The 17,202-nt window shown below is 44.9% G+C and overlaps 1 protein-coding gene across 1 annotated transcript in view; it reads left to right on the forward strand.

Annotated features, from left to right (window-relative positions):
• The first annotated feature begins 1,482 nt into the window (after positions 1–1,482).
• The window catches only part of LOC124035150 (unconventional myosin-Ih-like), a 54,762-nt gene continuing 39,042 nt past the window's right edge, over positions 1,483–17,202 (forward strand). Inside the window, exons 1-11 of the mRNA XM_046348569.1 lie at positions 1,483–1,611; positions 1,814–1,929; positions 7,185–7,383; positions 7,624–7,704; positions 8,079–8,258; positions 8,423–8,521; positions 8,690–8,803; positions 9,287–9,358; positions 9,525–9,644; positions 9,743–9,810; positions 9,906–10,011. Of these exons, the coding sequence (XP_046204525.1) occupies positions 1,486–1,611; positions 1,814–1,929; positions 7,185–7,383; positions 7,624–7,704; positions 8,079–8,258; positions 8,423–8,521; positions 8,690–8,803; positions 9,287–9,358; positions 9,525–9,644; positions 9,743–9,810; positions 9,906–10,011 (1,281 nt within the window). The 5' untranslated portion in view covers positions 1,483–1,485. The remainder of the gene's footprint in view (positions 1,612–1,813; positions 1,930–7,184; positions 7,384–7,623; positions 7,705–8,078; positions 8,259–8,422; positions 8,522–8,689; positions 8,804–9,286; positions 9,359–9,524; positions 9,645–9,742; positions 9,811–9,905; positions 10,012–17,202) is intronic.

Below are 17,202 nucleotides of genomic sequence, written 5' to 3' on the forward strand. Positions count from 1 at the left end.
CGACTAGCCCCCCCTCCATCCATCCATGAGGCCCCATGTGAGGAGGGTAATGAAGTCCAAATTGCAGCACAGGATTGCTTGGAACAAGCCCCTATTGTCCGCCCCCAGGGCACACTAAATGAGTGTCACAGCAAACAGCGGGACACAGACCGTTACTGCACTATTTAGTCTGCCCCGTTGTCTCAAGACGGCCCCATTTCAGAGGGTTCTCAGATCAGACAAATACTGCCCCTCTCCCTCATTCCCTCCCTCCTTTGCCCTCCCCCTCCTCTGTCCAACCGAACCCCCTTCTCATCCAAACCTAGGGCAAATCTTCTCTATTGTGTTTTGACTGGCCAGCATGAAATTGATTGTGACATTAAATGTTTTCTAATGAATAATTACTGAATGGATATGCTGGGGGAATATATGTAATGGATTGTAGACTGCATTTTAAAAACCTTATTTTTGTCTCTGCTCCATGGTATTTACAGGACAAAAACACTTGGCCTTTCTCAGAAGTAATGAGGGCTATGGAATAGGAAAGGGGACTTGGGGGTGGGGGACTAAGGGCTTTGTGTCAATTACATCCAATGGATTATCTTTTTAAAATGTTTAAATGAGAGTTGAGAATCAAAGGATTTCTGCCTTCCAAAGAAGGAGAAAAAAACCAACCAACAAAAGCTGGGAAAAAACCTTTGGACCAAGTGTTGGTGTTGAGAATGCAAAACAGATTGGTGGAATTTTTCCCACTCTGCTTTCTTAAATGTGCCGCTGTTTTGTCGTTCCCCTGTTCCATTTGCACAGGGTGAGGGTGGTGTGGTGGTTTACGGGCCCGCTGGCCGACGCCTCCGTACTATGTGCTCTGTAGCAGTCATTAGCTTCTGTCTATAGACTACCATTGCATAATCAGAGGGCTCTGCTTCAAAGCCCCATGAGACCCACAGAGCCCTCGTTTCAATAGAGCTAACAGCTAACTTTATCTTTTTCTGCTGATTTCACACCTCCGCTGGGTAACCAAGGACCCCTCTGCAACTTGACTTAAATATACAATATGGAGGTGTAGTTGCTAATTGTTTACATTAAATGTTGGCTGTATGGTTATACAGTACACATGATATACATATGATATAATATTAATCAATTTCCTATCTCATGAAAGCACACAAATCCTTAGTTTTAGGCAAACAATACATGATTTTGCTCATGGATTGGAGAGGTGTGCCTCGTTCTGTCCAATTAATTTATGGACAATATTAAAGTTTTGTATAGCATCTTCTATTCATCCTTCTTATCCATCCACTTTTGTTTGGATGCCTGTAAAAAAATCACATAGATCTACATAACTACATAAAAACATCCATAAAATGCATTCATAAGCAGTACAATAATACATTTATGAAACGCTTATCTTCTTCATTCTTCCAGTCCTTATGTAGGTACCTTTCAAATCAAATGTTATTGCCGTGTGCTTGCCTGCAGGGGTGTGCCCGGGGTCAGCTGGACATGGAGGGGGCTCTGACCGCACGGGACCGTGTGGGGATCCAGGACTTTGTCCTGCTGGACTCCCACACAAGCGAGACTGCTTTCCTCGACAACCTGAAGAAACGCTTCAGTGAGGACCTAATCTATGTGAGTTTGGTCGACTTAGTATCAACATTTAAAAACATACATTGCATGATGTATAATGACACCACTTGCAGACCCTGTTTGTTGCAATAGTTGAAGGAAAGATATATTATAAGTAACATTCTGGGAAACATTTAGAGAATATACAGCTATCAACTTACAGATACTAACCACAGATATTAACCAGGTTTTTCTTCACATGAAGACCTATATAGGCACTCTGCTAGTGTCTGTGAACCCCTACAAAGAGTTGGATATCTACAGTAAAAAACAGATGGATATATACATGGGCGTCAACTTTTTTGAGCTTCCACCGCATATGTGAGTGTCATATAATTAACACGCCAATGTGTGTGTGTGTGTGTTTTCGCATGTCTGTTTGCAAATTTTTTTGATTGTCAGTTGTGAGAGGATATGCCATACCACGGGATAATCCCATACATGGTATACTGGTCATTCTACAGAAGTGGTACAAAAAAATCCAGAAAATCACATTGTAGGATTTTTAATGAATTTATTTGAAAATTATGCTGGAAAATAAGTATTTGGTCACCTACAAACAAGCAAAATTTCTGTCTCTCACAGACCTGTAGCTTCTTCTTTAAGAGGCTTCTCTGTCCTCCACTCGTTACCTGTATTAATGGCACCTGTTTGAACTTGTTATCAGTATAAAAGACACCTATCCACAACCTCAAACTGTCACACTCCAAACTCCACTATGGCCAAGACCAAAGAGCTGTCAAAGGACACCAGAAACAAAATTGTAGACCTGCACCAGGCTGGGAAGACTGAATCTGCAATAGCTAAGCAGCTTGGTTTGAAGAAATCAACTGTGGGAGCAATTATTAGGAAATGAAAGACATACAAGACCACTGATAATCTCCCTCGATCTGGGGCTCCACGCAAGATCTCACCCCGTGGGGTCAAAATGATCACAAGAACGGAGAGCAAAAATCCTAGAACCACACGGGGGGACCTAGTGGAATGACCTGCAGAGAGCTGGGACCAAAGTAACAAAGCCTACCATCAGCAAGGGCATTGAAGATGAAACGTGGCTGGGTCTTCCAGCATGACAATGATCCCAAACACACCACCCGAGCAACGAAGGAGTGGCTTCGTAAGAAGCATTTCAAGGTCCTGGAGTGGCCTAGCCAGTCCCCAGATCTCAACCCCATAGAAAATCTTTGGAGGGAGTTGAAAGTCCGTGTTGCCCAGCAACAGCCCCAAAACATCACTGCTCTGGAGGAGATCTGCATGGAGGAATGGGCCAAAATACCAGCAACAGTGTGTGAAAACCTTGTGAAGACTTACTAAAAACGTTTGACCTCTGTCATTGCCAACACAGGGTATATAACAAAGTATTGAGATAAACTTTTGTTATTGACCAAATACTTATTTTCCACCATAATTTGCAAATATATTCATTAAAAATCCTACAATGTGATTTTCTGGATTTTTCTTTCTCATTTTGTCTGTCATAGTTGAAGTGTACCTATAATGAAAATTACAGGCCTCTCTCGTCTTTTTAAGTGGGAGAACTTGCACAATTGGTGGCTGACTAAATACTTTTTTTGCCCCACTGTATATACTACTCACACACTTTGTTTGTATTGCATATTTGAAATATTTACTTGAATTCCATACTACCCCACTAAATTTGTCACTACCGAAACATAATGAAAAATATGCAATGAAGGAGGGAATCATGCACAGCAGCCCCATGACCTTCTATTACAGAGACATTTTTAGAAATGTTATTTACTTAACAAATTTACAAAATAGTGAAAACATAATTTCACAGATTTTCAAAACCTTTAAATAGAATTGATAGAAATATGATTTCTATTGTCGTCTTAAAATGTTCAATGTTGTTTTTATGAATCTGAAACTTGTTGATTGATTGAATTACTTATACATCTAATTAATTATGTTGTTAGATGTTTATCTGTCTTTATTTTGGCAAAATAACATGTGTTTCAGTGTCAAGTGTCAATCAGATAAATGGAGGACTGTAGATGGATATAACACATTTTAGTATAGACATTGTAAATTGAGGGCTTTCACCACTTAAAAGTTATCTACTGGGAGGGAATTCCTATGGCTTGGGAGTGATCAGCCAATGATCAGAGAGCATTGTCTTCTTCAAATTGGGATGCCTATGGTTTGTAAACCAAAGACTAAAGTAATATCCAGAAGCAAAGACCAAGATTTATACCAAAACATTCGTCCCAGATCCAGACCCAGTGAGTTGAGACCATTACAAGTTTTTCTTAAATGTATGTGGTCTCGAGTGGTTTTAAGACGAAGACCAGTAAATCAAGAGTCCATGGGCACTTTCTTCAATTGTAAGAAAGTAAATTAGAGTAAACTCACGTACAGTACAGTAGAGCACAGTACAGTAGAGTAGGGTACAGTACAGTAGAGAAGAACACAGTACAGTAAAGTAGAGTCGAGTACAGTAGATTAGGGTACAGTACAGAACAGTATAGTAGAGCATGCTACAGTAGAGTAGAGTACAGTAGAGAAGGGTACAGTACAGTAGAGTACAGTAGAGTAGGATACAGTACAGTATAGTAGAGTACAGTAAAGTGGAGTACAGTAGAGTAGAGCATGGTACAGTAGAGTACAGTACAGTACATTAGAGTAGGGTACAGTAGAGCATGGTACAGTAGACTACAATACAGTAGAGTACAGTACAGTAGAGCATGGTACAGTAGACTACAATACAGTAGAGTACAGTAGAGTTCAGTACAGTAGAGAAGGGTATAGTACAGTAGAGCACAGTACAGTAGAGTATAGTAGGATACAGTACAGTATAGTAGAACACAGTACAGTAAAGTGGAGTACAGTAGAGTAGAGCATGGTACAGTAGAGTACAGTACAGTACATTAGAGTAGGGTACAGTAGAGCATGGTACAGTAGACTACAATACAGTAGAGTACAGTACAGTAGAGCATGGTACAGTAGACTACAATACAGTAGAGTACAGTAGAGTTCAGTACAGTAGAGAAGGGTATAGTACAGTAGAGCACAGTACAGTAGAGTATAGTAGGATACAGTACAGTATAGTAGAACACAGTACAGTAAAGTGGAGTACAGTAGAGTAGAGCATGGTACAGTAGAGTACAGTACAGTACATTAGAGTAGGGTACAGTAGAGCATGGTACAGTAGACTACAATACAATAGAGTACAGTATAGTACAGTACAGTAGAGTACAGTAGACTAGAGTACAATACAGTAGGGTACAGTAGAGCATGGTACAGTAGAGTACAGTACAATAGAGTAGGGTACAGTAGAGCATGATATAGTACAGTAGAGTACAGTACAGTGGAGTACAGTACAATAGAGTAGGGTACAGTAGAGCATGATATAGTACAGTAGAGTACAGTACAGTGGAGTACAGTAGAGTACAGTAGAGTACAGTACAGTTGAGTACATTAGAGCACAGTACAGTATACCCCATAATATATATCAATGTTTGGGCTCTTGGAAGGCTAGAATCCCCCTGCTGGCTATGCATCTCAAGCCTTGACACTTTTTCCTGAAGTGTACACTTGCCCACTACCCACATGGTGGTCCTCTTTTTTAAATGTATTTTGTAATACCTGTAGCTGAAGAAACAGGAAAAATTATTTGCACACTTCCAGTCAGATGCTAATTTATTAAAATTATAGCTGAGCTTTAATTAAAAGATAGTGGGACAGATAAGGCCACACAGCAAGCTAGATGTAATTGCAGACACCTGTTGTATTCTAAAGTACCCAAAAGGGCCACTGGATGTCATAATATCAGATGAATTACAAGATAGTACAGTACATGTTATAGATTTATTTCTACTATAACAAAACATATTTACACAGGGAATACCCATAGCTAACATATGGCTGACTATCTGGTGGTGGGCATGCTGGAGAGGGGTGCAATCCCGTCACCTGGGGATATTTGAAGGGGTGTGGCTTAAGGTACATTCATTTTACAGTTGAAGTCGGAAGGTTACATACACTTAGGTTGGAGTCATTAAAACTCGTTTTTCAACCACTCCCCAAATTTTTGCAAGTCGGTTAGGACATATACTTTGTGCATGGCACAAGTAATTTTTCCAACAATTGTTTCCAGACAGATTATTTCACTTATAATTCACTGTATCACAATTCCAGTGGGTTAGAAGTTTACATACACTAAGTTGACTGTGCCTTTAAACAGCTTGGAAAATTCCAGAAAATGATGTGATGTCTTTAGAAGCTTCTGATAGGCTAATTGATATAATTTGAGTCAATTGGAGGTGTACCTGTGGATGTATTTCAAGGCCTACCTTCAAACTCAGTGCCTCTTTGCTTGACATCATGGGAAATTCAAAAGAAATCAGCCAAGACCTCAGAAAAAGGTACCATGGGACCACGCAGCTGTCATACCACTCAGGAAGGAGACGCATTCTGTCTCCTAGAGATGAACGTACTTAGGTGCAAAAAAGTGCAAATCAATCCCAGAACAACAGCAAAGGACCTTTTGAACATGCTAGAGGAAACAGGTACAAAAGTATCTATATCCACAGTAAAATGAGTCCTATATCAACATAACCTGAAAGGCCGCTCAGCAAGGAAGAAGCTACCGCTCCAAATCTGCCATAAAAAATACAGACTACGGTTTGCAGCTGCACATGGGGACGAAGATCGTACTTTTTGGAGAAATGTCCTCTGGTCTGATGAAACAAAAATAATATGTTTGGATGAAAAAGGGGGAGGCTTGCAAGCCAAAGAACACCATCCCAACTGTGAAGCACAGGGGTGGCAGCATCATGCTGTGGGGGTGCTTTGCTGCAGAAGGGACTGGTGCACTTCACAAAATAGATAGCATCATCACATTCTTCAAATCAAATGGTGATCCTAACTGAACTAAAATATTTTACTGGGATTAAATGTCAGGAATTGTGAAAAACTGAGTTTAAATGTATTTGGCTAAGGTGTATGTTAACTTCTGACTTCAACTGTACACTATTTTCACGTGTGTTTCGTTAGTGACATTAAAAGGTGGGACGGCATTTTTTGAGAATGATGTTTAAAAATGAACAAAACGACTTATTAGATCAGTATGTTTCAATGTAATAAAATAACAACTCCATATGTTCTACTGAATTAAAAGTGTTAATGTAATTTTTAAATCATTAATAGCTTTATCTTCAAACATGAAGTTTAGGAGCAAGGGATTGGAACAACCTCAACTCATTTGAAATATGTGTATAAACAGTGACTTTGCAATATATTAATTTAATAATATGTTTATTATTGCCTTGGATTGAATTAGAACGTATCGTCATGTAAATACATGTCTGACATTTGGAGACTTAACTGTTGTGTTAAATTTTGCACCACTTCTGCAATTTGCACCACTTCTGTAGAATCATCCATATACAACATGTATACAGTGTTTATACGGCTGTCTGACAAAATACCATAGGTGGGTCCAGGCCTAAAGCATGGGAGCAGCATATACCATCATTATCATCACTGCATCGTTGAAGAAATTTGAAATCTGGAATGTGAATATACATTTCACTTGACACACTATATTTCTGTAGTTTTGCCCTGGCAGACAATGCCTACCACACCATGCTGGCTGAGGCCAACAACCACTTCATCCTCATCTCTGGGGAGAGTGGTGCTGGCAAGACAGAGGCTTCCAAAAAGATCCTGCAGTACTACGCTGTGAGCTGCCCCAGTACCACCCTACTGGACAATGTCAGGGACCGGATGCTGTTGTCCAATCCTGTGCTGGAGGTCTGATCAGACAGTTCCCGTCATTCACTGTTATCACACATCTGGTCAGATCTTGTCCCAGATCTGTTTGTGTTGTCTCGCCATTGTGCTGTGCTATGGTCATTGCCATCATGACTATATCGTATGAACAGATCTGGGACCAGGCTATCACACACCATGGATCACATAGTTTATTTTGGGGTGGCAGGTAGCCTAGTGGTTAACCTCTTAGTGATTAACACCTTTGTGCTTCCTCCACAGGCTTTCGGCAACTCCAAAACACTGAAGAATGACAACTCTAGCCGCTTCGGGAAGTACATGGATATCCAGTTTGACATCCAGGTAAGGATGGATGGGTTTATGTTCTTAAAGTAAGCAGAAGGCATACCAGGGTATTGTTTCTTTCACATATTTTTGCTGTGCTTGATTGCGCATTGAAGAAAAATTGCATCCCCACCCACCTGGCACTCACAGGCTCAAAAGATTAAGAAGAATACCACCCCTATTTCAACCCAGGGCCCATATTCACAAAGCTTGTTAGAGTAGCAGTACTGATCTAGGATTGGTTGGGCCTTTTTATTGAATAAGAGGGGTGACCTGATCCTCGATCAGCACTCCTACTCTGAGACGATTTGTGAATACAGGTCCAGGTCGGGTAAGCAGTTTGTTGAGGCTAATTGGATCATTGATCATTGTCACATGTCTGGCACTCTCAGGGGGATGCCGTGGGGGGGCACATCCTGGGCTACCTGCTGGAGAAGTCCAGAGTGGTCCATCAGAACCACGGAGAGAGGAACTTCCACATCTTCTACCAGCTGGTGAAGGGAGGAGAGGAGGACCTGCTGCATCAGCTAGGCCTCGAGAGCAACTGCCAGCACTACAGCTACCTGGTGCAAGTATGGGCTACCACTGTGGTCAACTGATGTGCTAGCTCGGACTAGGCTAACTGGTGCATGCATGGGCAACCACTGTAGTCCGCTGACGGGCTAGCTAGAGCTAGGCCAACTGGTGGGAGCCATGCATGGGTGCCACTGTAATGTTGACTCCCTCTCTCAAAAAGGGTGAGTGTGCCAACGTGGCCTCAATCAATGACAAGAATGACTGGAAGACAGTGAGAAACGCCCTGTCCGTCATCGACTTTGACGAGAGAGACATACAAGTGAGTTGCTGTCACACTGCTTGTGGACACAGCTTTTGTGATGACATTCATTCAATTGCTTATTGTGCTATACTGTGCCCTACTACGCCGCACATCATTTTAGCTTTACTACTACTCTGGCCACCACCTCAAACCTAACCTTATCCCCCACGTCTCCATTCTCCACAGCACCTGTTAGGGGTCATCGCAAGCGTCCTCCACTTAGGGAACGTGCAGTTTGAGCCTGACAGCAAAGGCTACGCCACGTTGAACAACAGCGCTGAGCTCCTCTGGGTGTCAACAGTAAGCCTTGTTAGTCCTTAGACACTCCACAACAACACCATGCCAATGCCTTGTTAGTCCTTAGACACTCCACAACAACACCATGCCAATGCCTTGCTAGTCTTTAGACACTCCACAACAACACCATGCCAATGCCTTGTTAGTCCTTAGACACTCCACAACAACACCATGCCAATGCCTTGCTAGTCTTTAGACACTCCACAACAACACCATGCCAATGCCTTGTTAGTCCTTAGACACTCCACAACAACACCATGCCAATGCCTTGTTAGTCCTTAGACACTCCACAACAACACCATGCCAATGCCTTGTTAGTCCTTAGACACTCCACAACAACACCATGCCAATGCCTTGCTAGTCTTTAGACACTCCACAACAACACCATGCCAATGTCTTGCTAGTCCTTAGACACTCCACAACAATGCTTTGCAGACCACGGTCCCTGTACTTTGCTGACTTTGTGTTGTGTGTGATCATCTGTAGTTGCTGGGCGTCAATGTTCAAGTGCTGCAGGAGGGGCTGACATCCAGGAAGATTGAGGCCAAAACAGATGAGGTGAGAAGGAGAAGAGGGGTGGTGAATGACTAAATGAATGAATGAATGAATGAATGTCGAGAGAGAAGGCAGGGACTACACTCACTAATAATGGGCATTTCTAACTTAACTCACTCGTCAGGTCAGGTAGTTGTTAATGTGTGCCTTCTTTTTCATCACCATCCAGGTGCTCAGCCCGTTCACAGTAGACCATGCCATCTATGCCAGAGATGCCCTCGCCAAAGCCATCTATGGACGCACCTTCACCTGGCTGGTCAATAAAATCAACGACTCCATGGAAAATAAGGTTAGCAGATACAGTAAGTGAAAAGTACATGTCAAGATAAAACAGGAGCATTGGTGATCCGTGTGAATGACCACAGTTTCCTGACATTTTTTCGACAGGACTCTTCATGTAAGACAGTAATTGGTCTCCTAGACATATATGGCTTTGAAGTTTTCTATGTCAACAGGTAGGTAGACCTAAGTTGTGCAGTACATTGTAGAAAACTATTGCGCTACATTTTAATGTGCACTTCAATTGAAATATGTTGTCTGTCAATTCCAGTTTTGAACAGTTCTGTATAAATTACTGCAACGAGAAACTGCAGCAGCTTTTTATCCAGCTGACCTTGAAGTCGGAGCAGGAGGAGTATGAAGCAGAGAATATTGGGGTAAACGTAATTGATCTATTCTATTCTTTTGGGTTCTATTTGGTTAAGTGTCATGCAGGTGAAAGAGGACCCAAAAGCGACTTGGCGAAAACAGAGTCTTTAATCCAGTAAAGTGAATACAATCAAAAAAACACAACTTTCACTCGAAATGACGAGGACAAACTGGAGACTCGATCTTGAACAGCAGGTGAACAGCAGGTTGCCTCGGGAAGGCACTTGAACCAGACAGACTCAGACACCTGCTCACCACGCAGCATCTGAGGAAAACACGACACGACAGGGCGATACACAAACACAGCACGGTGAAATCTAGACAAGGAACCGACAGGGCAGAAACGAATAACAAGGAGAGAAATAGGGACTCTAATCAGGGAAAAGGATCGGGAACAGGTGTGGGAAGGCTAAATGATGATTAGGGGAATAGGAACAGCTGGGAGCAGGAACGGAACGATAGAGAGAAGAGAGAGCGAGAGAGTGAGAGAGGGAGGGGGAGAGAGAGGGATAGAAAGAGGGAAAGAACCTAATAAGACCAGCAGAGGGAAACGAATAGAATGGGGAGCACAGGGACAAGACATGATAATAAATGACAAAACATGACAGTACCCCCACTCACCGAGCGCCTCCTGGCGCACTCGAGGAGGAATCCTGGCGGCAACGGAGGAAATCATCAATGAGTGAACGGTCCAGCACGTCCCGAGACGGAACCCAACTCCTCTCCTCAGGACCGTAACCCTCCCAATCCACTAAGTATTGGTGACCCCGTCCCCGAGAACGCATGTCCATGATCTTATGTACCTTGTAAATAGGTGCGCTCTCGACAAGGACGGGAGGGGGAGGGAAGACGAACGGGAGTGCGAAGAAAGGGCTTGACACAGGAGACATGAGACAGGATGGACGCGACGAAGATGTCGCGGAAGAAGCAGTTGCACAGCGACAGGATTGACGACCTGGGAGACACGGAACGGACCAATGAACCGCGGAGTCAACTTACGAGAAGCTGTCGTAAGAGGAAGGTTGCGAGTGGAAAGCCACACTCTCTGGCCGCAACAATACCTTGGACTCTTAATCCTGCGTTTATTGGCGGCTCTCACAGTCTGTGCCCTGTAACGGCAAAGTGCAGACCTCACCCTCCTCCAGGTGCGCTCACAACGTTGGACAAACGCTTGAGCGGAGGGAACGCTGGACTCGGCAAGCTGGGATGAGAACAGAGGAGGCTGGTAACCCAGACTACTCTGAAACGGAGATAACCCGGTAGCAGACGAAGGAAGCGAATTGTGAGCGTATTCTGCCCAGGGGAGCTGTTCTGCCCAAGACGCAGGGTTTCTGAAAGAAAGGCTGTGTAGTATGCGACCAATCGTCTGATTGGCCCTCTCTGCTTGACCGTTAGACTGGGGATGAAACCCGGAAGAGAGACTGACGGACGCACCAATCAAACGACAGAACTCCCTCCAAAACTGTGACGTGAATTGCGGACCTCTGTCTGAAACGGCGTCTAACGGGAGGCCATGAATTCTGAATACATTCTCGATAATGATTTGTGCCGTCTCCTTAGCGGAAGGAAGTTTAGCGAGGGGAATGAAATGTGCCGCCTTAGAGAACCTATCGACAACCGTAAGAATCACAGTCTTCCCCGCAGACAAAGGCAGACCGGTAATGAAGTCTAGGGCGATGTGAGACCATGGTCGAGAAGGAATGGGGAGCGGTCTGAGACGACCGGCAGGAGGAGAGTTACCCGACTTAGTCTGCGCGCAGTCCGAACAAGCAGCCACGAAACGGCGCGTGTCACGCTCCTGAGTCGGCCACCAAAAGCGCTGGCGAATAGACGCAAGAGTGCCTCGAACACCGGGATGACCAGCTAACTTGGCAGAGTGAGCCCACTGAAGAACAGCCAGACGAGTGGAAACAGGGACGAAAAGGAGGTTACTAGGACAAGCGCGCGGCGCAGTGTGCGTGAGTGCTTGCTTAACCTGTCTTTCAATTCCCAGACTGTTAACCCGACAACATGCCCATAAGGAAGAATCCCTCGGGATCAGTAGAAGCCACAGAAGAACTAAACAGACGGGATAAGGCATCAGGCTTGGTGTTCTTGCTACCCGGACGGTAAGAAATCACAAACTCGAAACGAGCGAAAAACAACGCCCAACGAGCTTGACGGGCATTAAGTCGTTTGGCAGAACGGATGTACTCAAGGTTCTTATGGTCTGTCCAAACGACAAAAGGAACGGTCGCCCCCTCCAACCACTGTCGCCATTCGCCTAGGGCTAAGCGGATGGCGAGCAGTTCACGGTTACCCACATCATAGTTGCGCTCAGATGGCGACAGGCGATGAGAAAAATAAGCGCAAGGATGAACCTTATCGTCAGACTGGAAGCGCTGGGATAGAATGGCTCCCACGCCTACCTCTGAAGCGTCAACCTCGACAATGAATTGTCTAGTGACGTCAGGAGTAACGAGGATAGGAGCGGACGTAAAACGTTCTTTTAGAAGATCAAAAGCTCCCTGGGCGGAACCGGACCACTTAAAACACGTCTTGACAGAAGTAAGAGCTGTGAGAGGGGCAGCAACTTGACCGAAATTACGAATGAAACGCCGATAGAAATTAGCGAAACCTAAAAAGCGCTGCAACTCGACACGTGACCTTGGAACGGGCCAATCACTGACAGCTTGGACCTTAGCGGAATCCATCTGAATGCCTTCAGCGGAAATAACGGAACCGAGAAAAGTAACGGAGGAGACATGAAAAGAGCACTTCTCAGCCTTTACGTAGAGACAATTCTCTAAAAGGCGCTGTAGAACACGTCGAACGTGCTGAACATGAATCTCGAGTGACGGAGAAAAAATCAGGATATCGTCAAGATAGACAAAAACAAAGATGTTCAGCATGTCTCTCAGAACATCATTAACTAAAGCCTGAAAAACAGCTGGCGCATTGGCGAGACCGAACGGCAGAACCCGGTACTCAAAATGCCCTAACGGAGTGTTAAACGCCGTTTTCCACTCGTCCCCCTCTCTGATGCGCACGAGATGGTAAGCGTTACGAAGGTCCAACTTAGTAAAGCACCTGGCTCCCTGCAGAATCTCGAAGGCTGATGACATAAGGGGGAAGCGGATAACGATTCTTAACCGTTATGTCATTCAGCCCTCGATATCCACGCAGGGGCGCAGAGTACCGTCCTTCTTCTTAACAAAAAAGGACCCCGCCCCGGCCGGAGAGGAAGAAGGCACTATGGTACCGCGTCAAGAGACACAGACAAATAATCCTCGAGAGCCTTACGTTCGGGAGCCGACAGAGAGTATAGTCTACCCCGAGGAGGAGTGGTCCCCGGAAGGAGATCAATACTACAATCATACGACCGGTGAGGAGGAAGGGAGTTGGCTCGGGACCGACTGAAGACCGTGCGCAGATCATGATATTCCTCCGGCACTCCTGTCAAATCGCCAGGTTCCTCCTGAGAAGTAGGGACAGAAGAAATGGGAGGGATGGCAGACATTAAACACTTCACATGACAAGAAACGTTCCAGGATAGGATAGAATTACTAGACCAATTAATAGAAGGATTATGACATACTAGCCAGGGATGACCCAAAACAACAGGTGTAAACGGTCAACGAAAAATCAAAAAAGAAATAGTCTCACTGTGGTTACCAGATACTGTGAGGGTTAAAGGTAGTGTCTCAAATCTGATACTGGGAAGATGACTACCATCTAAGGCGAACATGGGCGTAGGCTTCTCTAACTCTCTGAAAGGAATGTCATGTTTCCGAACCCATGCTTCGTCCATGAAACAACCCTCAGCCCCAGAGTCTATCAAGGCACTACATGTAGCACCCGAACCGGTCCAGCGTAGATGGACCGACAAAGTAGTGCAGGATTTTGATGGAGAGACTTGAGTAGTTGCGCTCACCTGTAGCCCTCCGCTTACAGATGAGCTCTGGCTTTTACTGGACATGAATTAACAAAATGTCCAGCAACTCCGCAATAGAGGCACAGGCGGTTGGTGATCCTCCGTTCCCTCTCCTTAGTCGAGATGCGAATCCCTCCCAGCTGCATGGGCTCAGTCTCTGAGCCAGAGGAGGGAGATGGTTGCGATGCGGAGCAGGGAAACACCGTTGATGCGAGCTCTCTTCCACGAGCCCGGTGACGAAGATCTACCCGTCGTTCTATGCGGATGGCGAGAGCAATCAAAGAGTCCACATCTGAAGGAACCTCCCGGGAGAGAATCTCATCCTTAACCACTGCGTGGAGTCCCTCCAGAAAACGAGCGAGCAGCGCCGGCTCGTTCCACTCACTAGAGGCAGCAAGAGTGCGAAACTCAATAGAATAATCCGTTATGGACCGTTCACCTTGGCATAAGGAAGCCAGGGCCCTAGAAGCCTCCCTACCAAAACTGAACGGTCAAAAACCCGAATCATCTCCTCTTTAAAGTTCTGGAACTTGTTAGAGCAATCAGCCCTTGCCTCCCAGATAGCTGTGCCCCATTCTCGAGCCCGGCCAGTAAGGAGTGAAATGACGTAAGCAACCCGAGCTCTCTCACTAGAGTATGTGTTGGGTTGGAGAGAGAACACAATCTCACACTGCGTGAGAAAGGAGCGGCACTCAGTGGGCTGCCCGGAGTAGCAAGGTGGGTTATTAACCCTAGGTTCTGGAGGCTCGGCAGGCCAGGAAGTAACAGGTGGCACGAGACGTAGACTCTGGAACTGTCCAGAGAGGTCGGAAACCTGAGCGGCCAGGTTCTCCACGGCATGGCGAGCAGCAGACAATTCCTGCTCGTGTCTGCCGAGCATGGCTCCTTGGATCTCGACGGCAGTGTAACGAGCGTCTGAAGTCGCTGGGTCCATTCCTTGGTCGGTTCCTTCTGTCATGCAGGTGAAAGAGGACCCAAAAGCGACTTGGCGAAAACAGAGTCTTTAATCCAGTAAAGTGAATACAATCAAAAAAACACAACTTTCACTCGAAATGACGAGGACAAACTGGAGACTCGATCTTGAACAGCAGGTGAACAGCAGGTTGCCTCGGGAAGGCACTTGAACCAGACAGACTCAGACACCTGCTCACCACGCAGCATCTGAGGAAAACACGACACGACAGGGCGATACACAAACACAGCACGGTGAAATCTAGACAAGGAACCGACAGGGCAGAAACGAATAACAAGGAGAGAAATAGGGACTCTAATCAGGGAAAAGGATCGGGAACAGGTGTGGGAAGGCTAAATGATGATTAGGGGAATAGGAACAGCTGGGAGCAGGAACGGAACGATAGAGAGAAGAGAGAGCGAGAGAGTGAGAGAGGGAGGGGGAGAGAGAGGGATAGAAAGAGGGAAAGAACCTAATAAGACCAGCAGAGGGAAACGAATAGAATGGGGAGCACAGGGACAAGACATGATAATAAATGACAAAACATGACATTAAGTTTAGTCAACACGTGTTATATGGCATTTTTACCTTGTCAAAGTATTACTTTGGCATTATAGGTATTGTTGAATCCTGCAATGCCTCCCCATTGGGAACAAACTGATTAAAACAATGTTGTTTCAACATAATTTATCAATGTATTGTGACGTAGAATCTACGAGGAAAATACATAGGATTTTTTTTAAAGTCATCAACCTGCTGCAGTTTCAACTGTTGTTTTGAAGGTGAAATTTCACCCACAGGATTATGTCATCGGGATAACCAATTTTCAACACAGACAAACTTTGCATAAAATATGTTGAATTTGTACATTTAAAACAACGTCAGATCTTCAACGTAATATCCACTATAAGAAAACAAACTATACTGAGCAGCAACTCCTACTGGGGAGTTGATCCGTCTTTGGTCTCCCATCCAGGGCTTTAACCAAGTCTCCACTTAATAGATTCACTGTTGTTATACAAGACATTCTAAAGGATGGGTTTAACAGAGCAAATGAACCATTTTTCAATGATATATCATCAATGATGCAAATTTAGGCCTATATAGGCCTATATAGCATTTGGGATGTAATCCACAGCTATTGTTTCAATTCAACCCAGGACTCAACTAAAACTAGACAATACATATAGGCCAAGGGTTTCAAGCTTTAGTTGATATCAAATGGAATTCAACAAGTTAATTAAAACAAGACAGTGGCTTCAGAAAGTATTCACACCCCTTGACTTTTTCCACATTTTGCTGTGTTACAAATCGGGATTAAAATGGAACAAATTCAAAAAGAAATTCTCAACAATCTAAATAAAAAACTGTAATGTCAAAGTGGAAGGAACTCCAGTGGTAAGCTACTCCAGTGGAAGGAACTCCAGTGGTAAGCTACTCCAGTGGAAGGAACTCCAGTGTTAAGCTACTCCAGTGGAAGGAACTCCAGTGGTAAGCTACTCCAGTGTGTATTTGGCCTTGAGTTTTAGGTTATTGTCCTGCTAAAGATGAATTTGTCTCCCAGTGTCTGTTGGAAAGCAGACTGAACCAGGTTTTCCTCTAGGACTTTGCCTGTGCTTCGCTCTATTCCATAATTTTTTAACATTTACATACATTTACATTTAAGTCATTTAGCAGACGCTCTTATCCAGAGCGACTTACAAATTGGTGCATTCACCTTATGACATCCAGTGGAACAGCCACTTTACAATAGTGCATCTAAATATTTTAAGGGGGGTGAGAAGGATTACTTTATCCTATCCTAAGTATTCCTTAAAGAGGTGGGGTTTCAGGTGTCTCCGGAAGGTGGTGATTGACTCCGCTGTCCTGGCGTCGTGAGGGAGTTTGTTCCACCATTGGGGAGCCAGAGCAGCGAACAGTTTTGACTGGGCTGAGCGGGAACTGTACTTCCTCAGTGGTAGGGAGGCGAGCAGGCCAGAGGTGGATGAACGCAGTGCTCTTATTTGGGTGTAGGGCCTGATCAGAGCCTGGAGGTACTGAGGTGCCGTTCCCCTCACAGCTCCGTAGGCAAGCACCATGGTCTTGTAGCGGATGCGAGCTTCAACTGGAAGCCAGTGGAGAGAGCGGAGGAGCGGGGTGACGTGAGAGAACTTGGGAAGGTTGAACACTAGACGGGCTGCGGCGTTCTGGATGAGTTGTAGGGGTTTAATGGCACAGGCAGGGAGCCCAGCCAACAGCGAGTTGCAGTAATCCAGACGGGAGATGACAAGTGCCTGGATTAGGACCTGCGCCGCTTCCTGTGTGAGGCAGGGTCATACTCTGCGGATGTTGTAG

The sequence above is a fragment of the Oncorhynchus gorbuscha genome, linkage group LG05 (assembly GCF_021184085.1).
Source record: "Oncorhynchus gorbuscha isolate QuinsamMale2020 ecotype Even-year linkage group LG05, OgorEven_v1.0, whole genome shotgun sequence".
Lineage (NCBI taxonomy): Eukaryota > Metazoa > Chordata > Actinopteri > Salmoniformes > Salmonidae > Oncorhynchus > Oncorhynchus gorbuscha.